The 20,554-nt window shown below is 41.3% G+C and overlaps 1 protein-coding gene across 1 annotated transcript in view; it reads right to left on the reverse strand.

Annotated features, from left to right (window-relative positions):
• LOC103723972 (Eukaryotic aspartyl protease family protein) overlaps positions 1–20,262 on the reverse strand; it is a 29,418-nt gene extending 9,156 nt beyond the window's left edge. Inside the window, exons 1-4 of the mRNA XM_008815076.5 lie at positions 19,337–20,262; positions 18,651–18,768; positions 18,213–18,442; positions 17,879–18,115 (exon numbers count right to left, since the gene is read on the reverse strand). Coding sequence (XP_008813298.3) covers positions 17,879–18,115; positions 18,213–18,442; positions 18,651–18,768; positions 19,337–19,878 — 1,127 coding nt within the window. The 5' untranslated portion in view covers positions 19,879–20,262. The remainder of the gene's footprint in view (positions 1–17,878; positions 18,116–18,212; positions 18,443–18,650; positions 18,769–19,336) is intronic.
• Between the last annotated feature and the right edge of the window lie 292 nt (positions 20,263–20,554).

Here is a 20,554-nt window from a genome sequence, read left to right on the forward strand (position 1 = left end):
ACCTGAAAGACTCATCCATAAAGAAGATCCGGTGTACTAAATTGTCATCAAACAATGTAATGTATATTGCATTCTAAAAAATGATAAGTAGCATTTTTCTTTCTAAAAAATGATATTGCAAAAAACATCATAAGTGATTGAGGCCCGAAATTTACTAACAAGTTATGAATAGAGGTCTTCAAGATCCTTGGGCCCGAGCTGCTCTTCTCCACAAGTTTTCATCCCTAGATGGACGGGAGAACTCTAGAAGAGAGAGTCTCACACCATAGCCTATTCGAAGGGGTGATGGGGTGGCAACCCTTGCCCTACACACTCTTATTGTGGGAGAAACATGCAAGAGCCCTTTGAGTCACTAGTTCACGGCAAACTTAAAAGAGAAGATAGGGAAATATTTGCAAAAGCATTGGTGGAAAAGGCCACAAAGTAGATGAAGAAGTGGACCGACCAACGACAAAGACCCATGGAGTTCAAGGAAGAGGACATGGTCATGGTCAAGCTTCAACCCAGCAATTCAATGTATTCTGAAAGGTACACATGCGGTTGATCCAGAAGTATGAAGGACCATTCCCTATTTTAAAGAAAGCAGAGCAGCCTACAAGGTGCAACTCCCAGCCAACCTGAAAAACCATCATGTCTTCCATGTGAGCTATTTGAAGCCTTATCATGAAGGCAAGGAGGATCCAGCACAAGGGATTTCACATCGAGCACTGGCAATGATGAATTGATGACCACATCATTCGAGAAGGAAGTGGAGAGTGTGCTTAACATGTGCACCATCTAGTGACGATGCATCCAACCATATGTGGAGTACCTAATTAAATGGGACATCCACATGGTAAAGTGTTGGTTAGAAAATCCTCCATTGGGAGATGTGGATGGTGCAGGCTTTCCCTGGCAAGTTTCTGCATGTGCATAGGCATGCCACCAGTGTCGGATGGCTAAAACGAAAATAACATAGAGGGAATAGTAGCACAAATCCTGGTGCCTTTACCTTCAAGGACCTTCGCTACTGTAATGTCGCTTTCCTAGACGAGTAGGTAGGGTGTAGCCGAGGCTACGAGTCTATGTTACAGCTAAGGATAAACTAGAGTTAAACTAGGTAACTAAAAGCGAGAAATTTAAAGAATAAAAACAATGATAAACTGAAGGTAAAGATAAAGATAGCATCTGATTATTTGTTTGGTAGAAGGATCTTTCTTCTCATGTTACATCTTATTATTTATACAACATGACAAATGATACAGTAACCATCCATTTCTAGTGATAGAAGCCCGGCTAATGGAGCTTTTCTAAATCATTATACTTGATCAGCTCCAAACTTATCATAATTGATCTTCATTTGGCCTACCCCTAGCAGTTCACCTTGGCCAAAATCCTTACTTGGTCTATGAAGTGATGCTAAGCTACCTTCAAGCTCACTCAGTTAGCTCTCCTATACAGTATTTGATGCTTCAGACTCAGTTATCATTAGGATGTTCGCTTGAAGCTCCGTTATCATTATCCTACCTTTGTGTGCCACGTGGTTGAATATGCACATCTCTCAAGTGGCATTATGATCCAAGATGTGGTGTAAATAGAGCCCCCCACATCTCATTGACCGTCGATCATAAATGATGATGGAATATACCAAGCATGCTCGTACTTTGTGCAAAATGCCGCATTTGAAAGGATCTTTTCAAATAACTCTACCTATATGGATTTTCGCCTTTCTTAAATTTGTCTCTATCATCATAAAGAAATCATGTAGTGGCGTTTCTTCTCCCTTGACGTAGTGGCCATGTGCCCGCATAGCATAGGTTGCCGATCAAAACTTGCTGCAACCTAATCTCCAAAGATCTCGTAATCAAGATGATTCTCGTCGAATCACATCTCAATATGGAGCACTATCTGGCTATACATCGAATGCCACCTTCATCCTTTCCACCACAACCTTCAGCTTCTCAAGTGTCGGTTACCGTTCTTGCAGATCATTCCTACAAGCCACCTAGCTACCATGGACCAAGAAACCAAATTTCAAACTATTGCTCAATGGTACGGATATGACCTCACTCGCTCCGATATTCTCAAGCGAGTGAAAATGCAGGTATTGATCGAGGACTCCTTAGGATTCCTCATTTTTGGTCTTGTTTTCCATTTCAAGATTCCTATTTCTCTTTCTTTCTTCATTCCTCCCTCTTCTAGAGACCTTTATGAGCGAAAGGTGACAATTTAGGGCTTTAGTCTTGAAGAACCCAAATTGTCATCGCTTATGGCCAACCAAGACCCACCGATGGGATTTGTGGTTTGACCGAGTCTCACGCCTAAAGGCTGCCATCTGGGAGGTTAATAGTCTTCTTGATGTTCTTTCTTTTTCGAAATTTCCTCCCATTGCCAGTTGTCCTTTAGTAATGGCTGCTTCGTGCTTCTGGTCTCCCATGACGAACTCTTCTCATTTCAACTTCGACATGCCCATCTTTACTCTTCCCAATTTAGTATTCTTTTTAAACAACCGACCTGCTAGTGAGGTGTTTAATGCAAACATCTCGGTTCAGATTCTTCACGGCATCCTCGACCTTAATTTTAGCAAATTGGCCAATTATACATCCTATATCATGTTCTTTTGCTATCGGGATGAACCTGTCGCTAAGCAGGAATATGTCACTTTCTTTCTTATTTGGATTTGTAAATTCTTCCTTTGTTATCGGTCGGTGAAGATTATAAAAGCTCACCTTCAAATGGCTACTACCCTAGCTGAAGATCAATCTATATCCCTAGGATCTTTAGTCTTGGGCTATCTTTACCAAAGTCTAAAGCACTTCACCTTGGGTACTTGCTCAGACGATTCCATGTCTAAAGTCTAAAGGCTGCCCAAATTATTTCGCCCATGTTGACCCCCTAATGGGTTTTAATGAATACAAAACACTAGAGTATAATTCTCTTTATAATTAACAATTTACTTGAGCATTTCAGGTGTTTAACTAAGAATATTGTTAAGAATTGTCAAGGCATGTTCCCATATTTTTCAAGGATTTATTGAAGATTTTTTTTGAGATGAAGAAAACAGATCAGGGACAGCCGAGACGTCTCCGATTTGTCCCAGAGACGTCTCTGGCACGTAGAGGAAGAACTGGCACGTCTGGAGACGTCCCCGGCACCTGCCGAGGCGTCTCGCAGGGTCGGAGTCGACTCCCGACTTTTCGGAGTCGACTCTCTCAGAGACGGCAGAAAGGCTGATTTCAAGGGATGCGCGCGAGTCGTCTCCGAAGGACGCGGAGTCGTCCCCACGCATAAAGGACAAACATCCCGAGACGTCCCCAGAAAGCGCCAAGTCGACTCTCTCAGGGATTCCAGAGGACTTGTTTTTCGGTGATAACACGTCGGAGTCGTCCCCGACATCGCGGAGTCGTCCCCACACATAAAGCATAAACAACCCGAGACGTCCCCATAAAGCACCGAGCCGACTCTCTCGGAAAAACAGAAAAACAAGCATTCAAGCTGTTCTTCTTCGGAGTCGTCCCCAGAAAGCGCCGAGTCGACTCCAACATCGTCAAAAGAATTTTTATACAGCCGAGACGTCTCGCGTTCAAGCGGAGACGTCTCCGGAGCGCCTGGGACGCGACTGACACACTTTTGCAGGTTTGTTTGAATTTCAAACGGCTATATTTTTGTGTCTAACGGATCTATTGCTTGTAGGGCTATAAAAAGGAGCTTTTAAGTGCCTTAAAACAACTTCTCACCAACCAAACACAAGATCATTCAAGAGAGAAGAAAGAAAAAGAGGTTCAAGGGAGTTGGTGCTTTCAAGAGGAGAAATCAAGTGCATTCAAGTCTTCTTCATCTGATTTCGTGCTCAACTACTCACTCCCACTCGGCATTCAAAGCTCGCATTCAAGCCAACGTGATCCACATCAGAAGAACCACCATCACCCACGCTTCCAACGGCAAAAAGGGTTCTTCCGGTTTTGTTGTTTCTCATTGTTATATTTGCTTTCATAAGAGCTTTTAAATCTTTGTAAAACATTTGATTATTGTGCTTGTTCCAGTCAAGGGACTTGGAACAAGGGATAGGCGTCCCAAGCCTAGGTTAAATTGGGGGATTGTAGGGTTCGTTGTTAGCCCGGGATAAAACAACGAGTTGGGTAGTGCACTCGGAAAACTACCGGACTGTAATCGCTGATTATAGTGGAAATTCCCAAAGGTGTTTGGGGAGTGGATGTAGGAGCAGTGGAAGCTCCGAACCACTATAAACCTTTGTGTGTTTGCGTTTGACTGTGATTGCAACTTTAGTTTCACCTTTGCACATACACTTGTGTGTTTTGTTTTAATTAGACAAAAAGTTTTAAAACACCCAATTCATCCCCCTCTTGTTTTGTTTGTGAAGAAGAAAGCAGTGAGAGTGAAGAAGAAAGTGAAGATGAAGACTTGGGCTTAATAGTAAGGAAGTTCAAAAAATTCATGAAAAGAAAGAAACCCTTCCCAAGAAAGAAGTTTGGAGGGAGAAATGATTGGAAAAAGGAAAAAGAAAAAGAAAGAGACCCAATCATATGTTATGATTGCAAGAGACCGGGACACATCCGCTCCGAATGCCCTCAACAGAAGAAGCACTATGGAAAGAAGAAGAAGAAGGCGTTGAAAGCAACTTGGGATGATAGTGACACATCCTCCTCCGAGGAAGAGAAGGAAGAGACCGCCAACTTGTGTTTCATGGCATTCGAAGACGATGAGGTATGTCAAAACTCAACTACAAGCTCATGAGTGATTGTAGTATGTTAGGAGCAAAAAATAAAGAATTAAAGGCCTCCAATCAAAAACTAAAGGATGACATTAAAAATCTATTAATTGAAAATGAGAGCTATGAAAATGATAATATCATTGACCTAAAGAATAAAAATTCAAAACTTAGCATTGAAAATGATACGACAAAAACACTCATTAAGGAATTTAATCTAAAAGTTAAATTCCTACTCAATAGTAATACTTCACTTGTACAAAATGTTGAATCTCTTAAAAATGATAAGGAAAAATTGGCTAAAGAAAATTTGGACCTTAAAGATGAGCTAAACAAGTACAAACCAATTGTGCAGAAATTTACACATAGCTCTAAAAAATTAAATCTTATTCTATCCAATCAAAGAGCTGTTTTTAATAAAGCCGGATTAGGATACAAAACTAGCAAACAACAAAAATATCTAAAGAACTTTTTTGTAAAAGCAATAGATGTCAAAACTGAAAAACCTACATGCTTTTATTGTGGGAAAAGTGGACATAAAGCCTATTCTTGCATTCAAAGAAAGATTCAAACTAATAAGAATACATTTGTAAAGGGTAAAAACACAACCAAAATGTGGGTGCCTAAGGGAACCAACAACACTAACCAAGAAGGACCCAAGAAAACTTGGGTACCTAAGAGATTCACATGATTATTTTGCAGGTATGCCTTGCAGCCGGGAGCAAAAAGAGAATGTGGTATCTTGATAGCGGTTGCTCAAGGCATATGACCGGTGACGAGAGCCTTTTCGTCACCTTGAAATCAAAAGAAGGAGGAGTAGTCACATTTGGAGACAATGCTAAAGGTCAAATCATTGGCGTTGGTAAAATCTCCATATCCCCTCCTCATCTATTGACAATGTATTGTTGGTTAATGGATTAAAGCATAATTTATTAAGCATAAGTCAATTTTGTAACAAGGGGTTTAAAGTGTCATTTGAATCTTCCCTATGCATAATCAGTAGTCCAATTGACAATGAAATCATACTTATGGGACATAGGCGTGGAAATGTTTACATGGTAGATCTTGATGATCTCACCATGAAAGATGGCCAATGTCTTGTAGCCATGGATGCCAAGGTCAATGAGACTAGCTGGTTATGGCATCGTAGGTTAGGGCATGCTAGCATGGATTTAATTTCTAAATTGATTACAAAAGATCTAGTCAAAGGACTACCAAAAATAGACTTTGAAAAGAACAAAATTTGTGCTGCATGTCAACTAGGGAAACAAACAAGAAGTTCTTTCAAGTCTAAGAACATAGTCTCAACATCAAAACTCCTAGAACTAATTCACATGGATTTATTTGGACCCACTAGAACTGCTAGTCTAGGGGGTAAGAAGTTTGGTCTTGTAATTGTTGATGATTTTTCACGTTTTACATGGGTTTCATTTCTTGCCCACAAAGATGAGTCCTTTCCCGCTTTTATCAAGTTTCATAATAGGATTTCAAATGAACTTAATCTTAAACTAAAAGCAATTAGGAGTGATCATGGTACCGAGTTTGAAAATCAGCATTTTGAAAAATTTTGTGAAGAAAACGGTATCAATCACAATTTTTCGGCCCCTAGGACACCCCAACAAAATGGGGTGGTAGAAAGGAAGAATCGCACACTAGCAGATATGGCTCGTACCATGTTGTGCGAATCGGATCTACCAAAGTATTTTTGGGCTGAAGCAATCAATACTGCCTGCCATATTTTAAACCGTGCTTTAGTCAGATCTATCTTAAAGAAAACACCTTATGAGTTGTTGAAAAATAAGAAGCCCAATATAAGTTATTTTCATGTTTTCGGTTGTCGCTGCTTTATTTTAAACAATAGAAAGGACAATCTAAGTAAATTTAGTGCTAAATCAGATGAGGGGATCTTCTTAGGTTATTCCTCATCTAGCAGAGCATACAGGGTCTTCAACAAGAGAACTCTCGTTGTTGAAGAATCCATTCATGTTGTTTTTGATGAAGCTAATGGAGATTCTTCTAGAAAAGAAGAAGATGGTAATGCAGGTATACTTGAAGACAGAATGAAGGAATTCTCCATACAAGACAAACAACATGAGGATGAAATCAAAGAAGATACATTTCAGCAAGATGAAGAGGATCAACCCCAAGCAAGAAATCAAGATCTTCCGAGGGAATGGAGGTATGCACATGGTCATCCAAGGGATCTAATCCTTGGTGACCCTTCACAAGGGGTAAGAACAAGATCCTCTTTAAGAAATACTAGCAATTATCTTGCATTCGTTTCACAAATAGAGCCTAAATCACTAGAGGAAGCCAAAAAAGATGAAAATTGGATAAATGCTATGCAAGAGGAATTAAACCAATTTGAAAGAAATCAAATTTGGACTCTAATGAAAAGACCCCCTAATGTTTCAATTATAGGCACCAAGTGGGTATATAGAAATAAACTAGATGAAGATGTAATAGTAATACGAAACAAAGCTAGACTAGTTGCCAAAGGCTACAATCAGGAAGAAGGCATAGATTTTGATGAAACCTTCGCTCCTGTTGCTAGGTTAGAGGCTATTAGACTACTTTTGGCATATGCATGCTTCATGGACTTCAAACTCTATCAAATGGATGTAAAAAGTGCATTTTTAAATGGTTATATAATGGAGGAAGTTTATGTAGAACAACCTCCAGGATTTGAAAACCACTTACATCCAGATTATGTCTTTAAATTGCACAAAGCATTGTATGGACTTAAGCAAGCCCCTAGGGCATGGTATGAAAGATTAAGTAATTTCCTAATTGAAAATAAGTTTAAAAGAGGAAATGTAGACAAAACACTCTTCATTAAAAGAAAAGGGAATGACTTATTGCTTGTGCAAATTTATGTGGATGATATAATTTTTGGTGCTACTAATGATAGTCTTTGTCGAGAGTTTGCTAAGCTTATGCAGGGAGAATTTGAAATGAGCATGATGGGTGAGCTCAACTTCTTCCTTGGGCTACAAATAAAACAATCAGAGGAAGGCATCTTCATCAGTCAGTCCAAATACATCAAGGAAATGTTGGAGAAGTTCAAGATGAAGGATGCAAAGGAAATCAGCACACCCATGGGCTCAAGTTGCAAGCTTGACAAAGATGAAAAAGGTAAAAGTATAGACTGCAAATTGTACAGAGGTATGATAGGATCTTTACTTTACCTTACTGCTAGTAGACCAGACATATTATTCAGTGTTTGCATGTGTGCTAGATACCAAGCATGTCCTAAGGAATCACACTTGCAAGCTGTTAAAAGAATATTCAGATATCTAGTAGGGACATCTAATGCAGGCTTATGGTATTCTAAACAATCTGATTTGAATTTAATTGCTTATTCCGATGCTGATTTTGCCGGGTGCAAACTCGACAGAAAAAGCACAAGTGGCACCTGTCAATTCTTGGGTGCTAAACCAAGAAACAGAATTCAGTTGCCTTGTCCACAGCTGAGGCTGAGTATATTGCAGCCGGAAGCTGTTGTGCCCAAGTTCTTTGGATTAAGCAACAACTTGAAGATTTTGGTATTAAAATGGACAACATACCAATTAGATGTGATAATACAAGTGCAATCAATTTAACAAAAAATCCTGTCCAACACTCTAAATCAAAACACATAGAGATTAGGCATCACTTTATAAGGGATCATGTGCTGAAAAATGATGTGATGATTGAGTATGTATGTACTGAAAATCAATTGGCCGATATCTTTACAAAGCCCCTTTGTAAAGATAGGTTCAACTTTTTAAGGAATGCTTTGTGCTTGTATGATCCTAGCAAATATATTGAACTTGTAATGCAATGCTTTGTAAGCTCTAGAGATACATGTGAATGCTACTCAAACTAATAATACACTTCAAGGTCACATATAGCAAACCTAGTGCCTAATAAGTGAAAACATGAATCTATCAAAGTTAGATGACGAATTGTTTGACTTTCCGGAGGATAGTTACCCTCCCTTGGACTCTTCATGGAGATATTTTCAAAGCCTATTTCATAGGCATTCGAAATTTGGTCAAACATTCCTCATTTCAATATTGATAATTCAAAAATCATTATCAAACTTTTATAGGATGTATTATTGAGGGGAAGGATCACAAGCAAGCTCACTCTATATTCACCAAAAGAAATCACGCTGATTATTGTGGTTTAATAAAACAAATTGGGAAAAGATGGAAATCATTCTGAAATTTTTCAGTGCCGGAGACGTCTCTGGCAAATCACAGAGACGTCCCCCTGGCGAGACGTCTCGCATTAGTCGCGGAGACGTCTCGGGGACCGAATGAAAGTTTTTAAAATAGGTCGAAACAGCTCGAGCCGTCCCGAGCTGCCTTCCTTCGTCCCCAACGAAAACCTAAACCCTAATCTCCATCTTCTCTCCACCACAAATCGAACCAAAATCTCTCCCCATTTCCTTAGATTTCCAATCAATGGCCCCTAAGAAAGCTAGGCGAACGGGTGGGAGGCGTCCTAGAGTAGCAAACGACGAGGAACGGAGGGAAGAGTCCTCCGCGCCGTCTCCTCTGGTTGCTCCGCCAACCGTCACCCCCTCCTGTGCGAATCGCACAGTAACCACAGGTAGATACATTGATTTCCAATTCCTAGCTAGTGAGGGGTTCTCTATTGGAGAGAGACTCCGTGCCCAAGGTTGGGAACATCTATGTTCCCTAAATATGTCAACCTATCCCGGCCTAATGAGAGAAATATTTAGCAGTTTGGCCTTAGGGAGCTCGGGGTACACCGGATATGTCCGAGGCACATTGCTAGAAATCAATGAGGACATCCTATCTAGCTTGTTACAAATACCCAAATACGGTGAGGCTCCGACCTCACATCCCCAAAGGGAGATTGCCCTAAACCTAATTTTAGGTAGAGAGGACTGCGGTCCTCTTGACATAGTTAAGTCCCAAGACCTCAATGCTGAAATGAGATTACTCTTGAGCATAATCAACAGGGTCTTGTTCCCAAAAACTGGTCGCTTCGATTTCATTTCGGAGCGAGACTTAGCCATTATGCACCACATCTTGCTAGGGATTCCCCTAAACCTCCCGAGGCTCATGTTGAACTACATCTCCATATGTCATAGGTATTCCAGATTTAGCATACCATATGGGATGGTCTTCACCCTACTTTTCAAACACTTTAAGGTTCCAATCCCTGAAAATGAGCCAGAAAAACCCTTGAGAAACACTGATTACTACAATGAGAGCACATTACATAGGATGGAGTTTCACAAGAAAGACGGGTCTTGGGTTAAGGTCTCTAAAAGAAAATCCCAAACCATAGAGCCTGAGATCCAACATCAGGAGCCTGACCACCTCTCTCCTCCACATAGCCCTATGGCCTTTCCTGATGTACCTTCCAGCTCGGCTGGACCATCCACTTCAGTGCCTCCTCCTCCAGCTAGTGGATCATTGTCCTTATCAGATGAGCAGATGCACACCCTAGCATCTATGATGTGCCAGCAGATGAGGGAAGAGATGAGATCAATAATTTCTGCTGAGATAGCTCCCATCCGCACCTCACATGAAGCACTCCTAGAACAATTGAAGGAAATCAAAATTCAGATGGAAGCTATAGGGTCAGAATTGGTTCATGTGGCAACAAACCAAACTTTAAGATCAATTGAGATACAGGCTGAATTGAAGATCATATCAGATGGTCTTCAAGAGTTGACGAGCCCTGAAGGCAATGTGGGCAATGTGGCTGCCCAACTTAGAGGAAGGATTGACAGGGCAACCCATGAGTTTGAAGCACTGGTGACAGCCTTCAATCAATCTCAAGGAGATCACTTCAGAACCCTAATGGATTCAATAAATAGATTTATAGAGGCTGCTGCTGGGGCTATTGAGCGTGGTCGCCGGTGAGGGACATTTTGTGGACATCTAGGGTTCATCTTTTTGTAAAACCCTAGGCTTATTTGAAACTTCTTTTGTACTAGCAATCAATCCTTGTAATGACTTCAAATGATTGTAATACCATATGAATGTCTTATCCTTCTTTTTGAAACTTTGTGTATGTTTCTAATTCTGTGGTATCAAACCTTGTGTATGTTTCTAATTCTGATGTGCCATGGAAATGTCATAACATACTTTAAATGTTCAAACTTGACAATGTGCAATCATTTTACTATTTTGCCAACTTAACAATGCATATTAAACAGGGGGAGCACAATCTGTAATAACTGCATTTGAAAGGTCTGAAATGAATTCCAAAACAAAGGGGGAGTGAAATGAATGCTGAATTCATTAATGGAAATAACTTGGAAAGGGGGAGCATAACTTGGAAATCATTGATTGATTCATAGTAAAATGAATGCTGAATTCTAATAGGCCTCGTGTTTTAGACACCTAAGGAAAATTTGTCCCCTTCATTGTTGATGACAAAAAGGGGGAGTAGAATCAATATGGAATATAATGCAAAATCAATATGGAATAATGCAAAATGCAAAATTTACACTCATACTTGAAAGTTGAACTAGAATCACCAAAATGAAAAGATAAAATTGAAGAATATTGGCTTTAAGACAATTGTCCTTCTGGAAAAGAAAGGGGGAGTCAAAAGTATTTGGTTTTTAATTGTTTTTAGCATCAATATTTCATTAATTTACACTTCAACTTGATTCAAATCTAAAAGTGATAGATGACATGCCAAAATTGCTCAAAGAGCTATTAAGTTCAATACTTATGCATAAGGGTAGAACTGACAGTTGACTATATTGAATTATGCATACTGTATCTAGCTCTAACCAGAACACAACACTTGAACATCTGATCAAATACTGTGTATATGTTTAAATTTTAATTTTTGCATATACTCAGTGTTTTGTCATCATCAAAAAGGGGGAGATTGTTGACCCCCTAATGGGTTTTAATGAATACAAAACACTAGAGTATAATTCTCTTTATAATTAACAATTTACTTGAGCATTTCAGGTGTTTAACTAAGAATATTGTTAAGAATTGTCAAGGCATGTTCCCATATTTTTCAAAAATTTATTGAATATTTTTTTTGAGATGAAGAAAACAGATCAGGGACAGCCGAGACGTCTCCGGTTTGTCCCAGAGACGTCTCTGGCACGTAGAGGAAGAACTGGCACGTCTGGAGACGTCCCCGGCACCTGCCGAGGCGTCTCGCAGGGTCGGAGTCGACTCCCAACTTTTCGGAGTCGACTCTCTCAGAGACGGCAGAAAGGCTGATTTCAAGGGATGCGCGCGAGTCGTCTCCGAAGGACGCGGAGTCGTCCCCACGCATAAAGGACAAACATCCCGAGACGTCCCCAGAAAGCGCCGAGTCGACTCTCTCAGGAATTCCAGAGGACTTGTTTTTCGGTGATAACACGTCGGAGTCGTCCCCGACATCGCGGAGTCGTCCCCGACATCGCGGAGTCGTCCCCACACATAAAGCATAAACAACCCGAGACGTCCCCATAAAGCACCGAGCCGACTCTCTCAGAAAAACAGAAAAACAAGCATTCAAGCTGTTCTTCTTCGGAGTCGTCCCCAGAAAGCGCCGAGTCGACTCCAACATCGTCAAAAGAATTTTTATACAGCCGAGACGTCTCGCGTTCAAGCGGAGACGTCTCCGGAGCGCCTGGGACGCGACTGACACACTTTTGCAGGTTTGTTTGAATTTCAAACGGCTATATTTTTGTGTCTAACGGATCTATTGCTTGTAGGGCTATAAAAAGGAGCTTTTAAGTGCCTTAAAACAACTTCTCACCAACCAAACACAAGATCATTCAAGAGAGAAGAAAGAAAAAGAGGTTCAAGGGAGTTGGTACTTTCAAGAGGAGAAATCAAGTGCATTCAAGTCTTCTTCATCTGATTTCGTGCTCAACTACTCACTCCCACTCGGCATTCAAAGCTCGCATTCAAGCCAACGTGATCCACATCGGAAGAACCACCATCACCCACGCTTCCAACGGCAAAAAGGGTTCTTCCGGTTTTGTTGTTTCTCATTGTTATATTTGCTTTCATAAGAGCTTTTAAATCTTTGTAAAACATTTGATTATTGTGCTTGTTCCAGTCAAGGGACTTGGAACAAGGGATAGGCGTCCCAAGCCTAGGTTAAATTGGGGGATTGTAGGGTTCGTTGTTAGCCCGGGATAAAACAACGAGTTGGGTAGTGCACTCGGAAAACTACCGGACTGTAATCGCTGATTATAGTGAAAATTCCCAAAGGTGTTTGGGGAGTGGATGTAGGAGCAGTGGAAGCTCCGAACCACTATAAACCTTTGTGTGTTTGCGTTTGACTGTGATTGCAACTTTAGTTTCACCTTTGCACATACACTTGTGTGTTTTGTTTTAATTAGACAAAAAGTTTTAAAACACCCAATTCACCCCCCTCTTGGGTGACCATCTCTGGGCAACAGCCCACCAATTCAATCTTGCTCAGACGATTCAATATCTGCCCTATATTGTTTAAACGAAACCTATCACAATCGACTTTTGATTTGACCAAGAACTAATAACCATAGTTGATTATTTTTATCACCAATCATGTTCGGATTACACTTTCATCCCCTTCAACCCAAGCCAGCCATGATTGAGGATTTTGTAGGCTGATGGGACAACTATGTATCATGGATCTAGTCTGAGTCAGCAAAACCATTCTTGCTCAGGTAAACGAATCTGAATCGGGAGGTGAACCATCTTCTTTCATCGCTAACCCGACTAATGACTCTCTCTCTTAGCCTGTAGGTGAAGCGGCTTCGATCTTCTCCAACGACAAAGGTATGATCCAAAATCTCATTGATGATATTAAGAGATATAAAAAGTTTTACAGGATCAACTACATTGGGTCTCTAAGATATGTTAATGAAGATAGGAGAAGAAAGATCGAAACTTTAACAAAGGAAAGAGTTTGAGGCTAAATACATAGCCAAGAAAAGATGGCCAGAGCGGTGTATAGATTGTCAGCCTGCGGTAGGCAGTTCTACACATGGTTGGCTAGAAGTCAGCCTAAGAGACCAATGGCCAAATTCAGGATTATCGTCTTGGTAGCTCTCGTTGAACAAATAGCTCAATCACCCCGACTAGATACTATTGTCCGGACTAGTAATGGCAGCCTTTTCGAAGAGCAATGTCTGCAGGTCCCGACTACAAGGGTGAGTTCATAGTGATTTACATCATATTATTTCTTCACCAACTTAATCTTTTTACTTTGTTCCGCAGCTCCTCTGGTGGCACTAACACTTCAACCTGTGTAGCCCGAGGCTGAATTGTTAGCCCGAAATGGAAGAAAGTTGTGGCCGCAAGCCTAAGCTAACCACTTCCCCAACTCCATCTAAACGGAGACGAAACAGCAGCCCAAGTGGCAAGGCACCCTATAACCCCTTAGTGATCTAGAAGGACACTGAAGGGTCAGAGAAGTCTTATATAGCTGATGACCCTGTTAACATCTCCTCCCTATTAGCCAAGTCCCCGGAGGAATGACTTTAGGAGGAGTTGGCAGACCTTGCTGAAGTTCTTGTTGATCAGCCCGATCAACCAATGCAGAACCCTATTTGCCTACCCGATCAGCTAGTGTAAACATTGCAAAGCCTCAATCAACCTTGCAGAGCCTAGGCACGATGGCTGAAGGTGGCCAAATTGACATAGCAGAGCCTCCAATGTCTGTTCCTCACACAGATTTAATCTTGGAGCCAACCTCCAGATTGTCATTCTCAAGCTCCCCGCATGCTCCTCAACTGCTAGCCAAGAGGCCAAGGGACAAAATCAACTCTCTCCTCTATTATTTGATATCGGCCTAACGAGTCATCCCACTTGCAAACTAGCAGTGGCCATGGCCACTCTATCCTCAGCTCAATGGCCCAAGTGAAAACTAAGCTAGCTGCACACTCAGCCACGCCTTCCTCGGTTAGGGTCTCCGGCCCATCGAGTCCTTCAACTGAAGTCATGAAGACTAGGAGAGCTATCGGAGTGCCATCAACCTGCATCTCGATGACCTAGCCAGTTCTCATAGGATGGTAGAGGTTCGGAGTGTGGTCAAAACTTTGTTGCAGGTTTCTGATCTGCCTATCAGTCAAGCAACAAACCTGACTGATTTGAGGATTCGACTCTCTAGCTTCACTTGGATGCATTAAGTTATAACCTTAGCGATCGAGGAGGTCGAACAAAGAACCACACAAAAAGGAACTCGAGCTCAATGTAGCTGTCCTAGAAGACAAACTCAAACCCCACAAGAGCTCTTGCAACAGTCTCTAAGACGAGATCAAGTTGACTGAGGATCTGACTACCTCCTTGGAGACTCGGCTGACTCAAACTCGTGTCAGGCTGAAAGCACTAGGGATGAACTTAGCTGAAGAGGAGAAAGCACGAGGCAAATTTCAAGCTCTAGTTAAAGCATGGGCCTAGCTCCGAGACTGCGTATCTCAACTTCCTGATCTTCTTACTAAAATGCAAAAGAGGTCAACGAGCTGGCCAAACAATTACAACATGAATAGGAGCACATCAAAGACAGGTAGAATTTGTAAACCACCTTTTACATTATAACTTTGATTAAGTAAACAATGTATGGCCTTTTGGGTTGAAAGCAATGAATGGATCCCTTCGATCCAACCACTATCGTGCAATTTATTGTTATTTATAATACCACTTTGTTTGTAACCCCGCTTTTGGATTAAGTTTAGAACTTCCATTCCCATCCATTCCTCAGGTATTTATGAAATACCAAAGCCCCTTTAATCCATAATCAATGTTCTACAAATGGAACAACCAAGTCCTAGACCAAGTGGAACCTTTTCCAGAAGAAACCATAGCGACATTGTCTCTTGGCATATGAACTTAGTACAATGCCAGCTAGAAATCACCTAATGGTATCAATCGGTAGGTTTGCCTCCCAACCCTTGTAATTGGGATGGCTAGTACTGTAAGGTCGTAATACTGCCCCCCATCCATTAAGTGACTAATTCCGTCATCAAAGGTTTGTGTCGGCATAGTCTCGCCGGCCTTATTAATAACAACCTTTTGCAAATTAAGATGGCGAGTTTCAAGCTTGAATATCAGTCCAGCATTGATTGAAATATTGATTCCTAGTTTGTTTTGTTATAATTCTGCATTATCTTGCAAAGTCTCCTCCTCGCCTCGACCTGCTAATTCCGAGGATACCGTAAGATAGTTTTTGGCCTCTTCCTCCTGAGAGGCCAAAATCCTAAAGTCAAGTTTCTTGAAAACTCTACATTTATATGCAAAGATTGTTGGGGCGATTCGTTTTCTCAAAGGTGTGATCGGCCAAGTTCACCATATTATGTGTTAGAGCATGTTGTGGCGTTCTATGTTGGCTATCAATAACAAAAACAAGTCTCCCAACTTGGTACATTACTAAATCCCAAGCTATCCGGTGCTGTTCCACAACTGACTTCAGCATTTAAATAGGCCATACAGGCCTATGCAACGACATCCCACCGGACGTGTCAGAAAAAAGATATTGACAAAAAAATCTTCTACTAGGGGGATATGGACGGCACAGGCTTTCCTTAGAAGGTTTTTGCATGAGCGTGGGCGTGCAACCGATGTCAAATACTTAGAAAGAAGATAACATGGAGAGAATAGTAAAGTGGGTCCTAGTGCCTTGACCTTCAAAAATTTTTGCTACTATAATATCACTTACCTAGAAAAGAAGAAGGTAGGGTGTACCTGAGACTATAAGTCTACAAGACAGCTGAGGATAATAATATTAACTTTTTTAAATGCAGGATATTAGTAATGTCAATATGATCAACCAATAATTTTTAAACATCAACATTTTTTTTTAATGCATGCTTTGCTTAACACCCTACACAGATTGCCAATACAAAAGTTACTATAGACTATTGAAAACTATCCAAATATGGTACTAAGAAAAAGATTAATATTTGTAAGTTTTTCTAGCACGTCATTGCATACTATTGGAGCATAATCAATTTGCATATTTGTTGTAACAGTGTAGAGTCGGCGGAACCGTCCCGAACCAAGCCGAGCGGGCGTTTTCGGCCGTTTCGAGCCATCCCAGCGGCTGACCAGCACGGTTCCAACAATGGAAACAAAATTCGTTGCTAGAGGGAAAGGAGAAGGAAAAAGAGAAAAAAGAGCAAGTGGGGAAGGGAGGGAGAGGAAGAGAGGGAGGTGGAGGCCAGCGAGCCGCGCTGAGGATGCTCCTCCGGGCTCCGTAGCTCCATGGACTGAAAATAGGGCGGGTCCTATTTCGTTTGAAATGGGGGTCTGGCTTCTTTTTTATTTTGTCGACTTCACTTAAAAATCGCGAAATAAAAAAAAGGCCGAACCTCTATTTTGAATGAAATAGGGGACCTGCTCTATTTTCGGCCATGGAGGTTTCCTCCGCCTCCTACTTGGGTCGCCGGCCTTCAATGGCCCTCTGTCGGCTTTCGATGGCTCTCCGCTGGCCCTTTACCGGCCCTCCACCAGCCTCCGCCACCCTCCGCCAGCCTCCCTGCCTCTCTCCCCCTTCTCTCTCACTCTTTTTTCCCCCCGCCTCTTCTACTATGTCGGTAAGGGCCCAGCATGGCACAATGCAGGCCCGTACCGACTCGTTCTGCAGAGCAACCGGCATAGTGCCCGGTAGCAATTCCGCCGACATTGTAACAGTGCATACCAAATGCCAACTCAGTATTACATGATTCAAATATGATGACGAGGCCAACCAATAAGCACATGTGATACATCAGCTTTAATTGCAAATAAGTCTTAGCACTATAGGAAATAAGTGTAAAAATCATCATGTACACTTTGTAATTCAAGTAAAATCGATAAAATTTAAACCTAAAATAATCAATAAAGTTTTGGATTTTGAAGTCAGATTTATGGTTTTATTCTCTATGCATGTAAATGTCAAGATTGGTTATTGTCATAAATTGTGAGATTTTGTATTATGCATGTGTGTGTTCCTTTTTTTTTGGTAGAACATAACTTTGTTGAGAACAACAATTATGGCACAACCCGAAAACCAAAATCTTAAAATATACCATTTCACTTTCCACACACAGATGCAATAAAAGAAGAAATCATCCAACAGTAACATTTTTAGAAAACTTATGTTTTCAAAGTTTAATATGAAGAAACATTAAAAGATAGCAGTATAAACACATTTTTGTTATTACAAAATTTCTAAACAAATATAACAAGATATTTGGAAGAGATAGCTACTTACGTGAGATCACCAAGTATGGGAACCCATGTCATACCCCACCGAGGTACAAAGTCATCACCTAAGAACATATATCCACCTCCATCAGCTTCACTTGTAAAACAATGACCCACGACATTAGAGAGGATCCCTTGATTAGCTAACTGAGAAGGAAGACTAATTTTCCCTCTACCAAGTCCAAAGATTCCATCTGTTTTTGCAGGAGAGGCTAAAAGTTGACCTTGTTGATCATATGCACACCTAAATATAATAGTAGAAATAAATACATCAAAAAAAATCAAATTTAGTGGCCCTTGAATTATAGAACTCCAAATCGATAAAGGAAAACATGGCATACCCAAAGACAAAATCCAATTTTGTCCTGCCACCATTTGCAACAGTAAGATACATTTGATCCCTTGCAAGAACACCCATGGAGGAGCTATGATCTGCATATTCTATCTCATAGTCACATTGGGGGCAAGACTCGCAATATCCAAGGTTCTGATTACTCTGCATTTCCAGGCACATAGAATCTCCAGGTGGAACTATTTTTCCTTTAGTAGGTTTGTACAGTGGATGGGGTCCCTAATCAAACATCCTCGTCAGAGCATGATAATGTTAACTTAGGCATGTATATGTATAAAGTCTCAAGGAGTATCCAAGAGGCAAGAATACAAGTTTGCAATAGTAAGAAAACAATGATTATGAAGGCTTTCTTTTTCGCTGGAGAAATGCTACAGAATGTCTGTAGAGATAATTGTGTCATCATATTAAAGTATGAAGTAATATGTACCTTGGCACAGCTGGAGCATGGAGCATCACATTGAATCCATGTCAGGTCACTCCCGGTATCCACATCAAGAAAGTAAGGTCTAGGTGGATTTCCAACAAGGATAGAAGTATAATATTGTCTGCAAACAGCGAATTTTCAGCATAGCAGAACTTGGATGATGTTACATATCCAAAAGCTTAAATAAAACAATATGGTCATCTTATTCAACAGTCATGTAATGGTAAGATTACTCTCAGAATGTTACAAATGCATGGCCTGGAACAATATTATCTTTTACGTTTATAAATTCTGTTAGTAAAATTTGGAGAACATGTTCTTCCAGCACTATTTCTTAGAGGAGGAGACATGATCCGTAGTTCTTAAACTTCCCAGTAAGATAGAAAGAAACTTCATGACTTAGTTTGTTAGAAATGCCGCAGCACATCACCATCTACATTCTCTAAAACGACTGCCCTTTCTTCTATAGATTTTAATCCCTCAATTTCAGATCTCATAGAGGGCATAGCATTGTACTGAAAATAATATCTCAACTATCTCCCTATATATAGAAAGAAGCTCGCTCCCCACATGGTTGAACTTCTAGTTCATAAAAATGGGTCCAAATACCATAACTAAATTTAAATCAAACCAAACTAGTACACCATTTCTGTGCAAAAATTCAACAAATGAACAAATTCGACACCTACCCATCTGGGAAAACATTGCCTCTGACAGGAAACCGGGCGGAAGAAGATGCCTCCAGCTTGTTGCTCTGTTTTGCCCGCCGTACCTCCACCCCATCTGGGGTCCAGAGAGAAGCGAACTTAACCTTCATAACCTCCCGAAGAACCCGGCCTCGGGACTTGGAGTAGAGTGGGAACAGGAAGGACCGGGACTCGTTGCGGCGGCGGCCGTCCTCTTCGTTCTCTCCGAGGAGCTGGAGAGGCTCCTCGGCGAAGAGGCAGGCCCAGAGGGAGAAGGCGAGGAGAGAGGCGCCGAGGAAGGTGGCCAGGGCCTTCTTGGGGGAGAGGAGGGAGCGGCGGGGGATCGGCGTGGGAGATCGGGTGGGGAGAGAGCCTCGTGGTTGGGGATGGGGATGGGGATCGGATTGGGGGAGGGGGGAGTCGGAGAGGGTGAAGGCGGTGATGGTTTTACCTTTGGAGGGGTCGTCGGGAGGAGGGAGGGAGATTATTACCACGCCCTGCAGCTGAGGCCCAGGCCTAGACGCCGCATCTCTCTCCCTCTCCATCGCTCTGGCTCTCTTCCTCTTCCTCTTCCTCTTCCTCAGTGAAGGAAGTCAGAACTGGGGTCGTTGAAGAGGATGGAGAAGTGGCTAACATCAAGGATTTGATTGGTTCTGTTTTTTGACTTGAACAGAGGTGGAAGGTTCGAAGTATTTTGGCCAGCGGATTTGTTTTGATTGATTGTTGACTGGAATAAAATTAAACGCCTGCACAGCGAACGTTTAAATAACGGCCGCATTCGTGCATCTTCCGTTATGCTACATTTTAAAATCTTAAAAATTATATAAGGGTAAACACAACGGTTATCCTAAACATCAAAATATTAAAAATTATATAAGTGTAAAAATATTGGTGTGACAACTAGAGTTGGGCACTGGGCCGTGCCCAACTTAGTAATCCTGACTATTAATCTAAATCGAGCAAAGCCCTTCTTACAAAAGAAGCAGCTTAGTCCTTTCGCCTTAAAGGTGCACGCAATTCCAACACATGCCAGGTTATTACAGTACATCTCTAAGGTTGGTACGCCACATCAACAATTTATTATAGCACAACCCTAAGTTTATTAGGATATGATCCTAGAAGATTAGAGACCCCATCTGCAAATGGCTCTAGAGGTCCTCCAGAAAAAAAGTTATGAAAAAATCATCTTAACTAAGGGAGATTTTGTGTTTCTGTTCTTTT

Source organism: Phoenix dactylifera, chromosome 5 (assembly GCF_051530095.1).
Source record: "Phoenix dactylifera cultivar Ajwa chromosome 5, Ajwa_hap1_PhDact_Kaust_v1.1, whole genome shotgun sequence".
Lineage (NCBI taxonomy): Eukaryota > Viridiplantae > Streptophyta > Magnoliopsida > Arecales > Arecaceae > Phoenix > Phoenix dactylifera.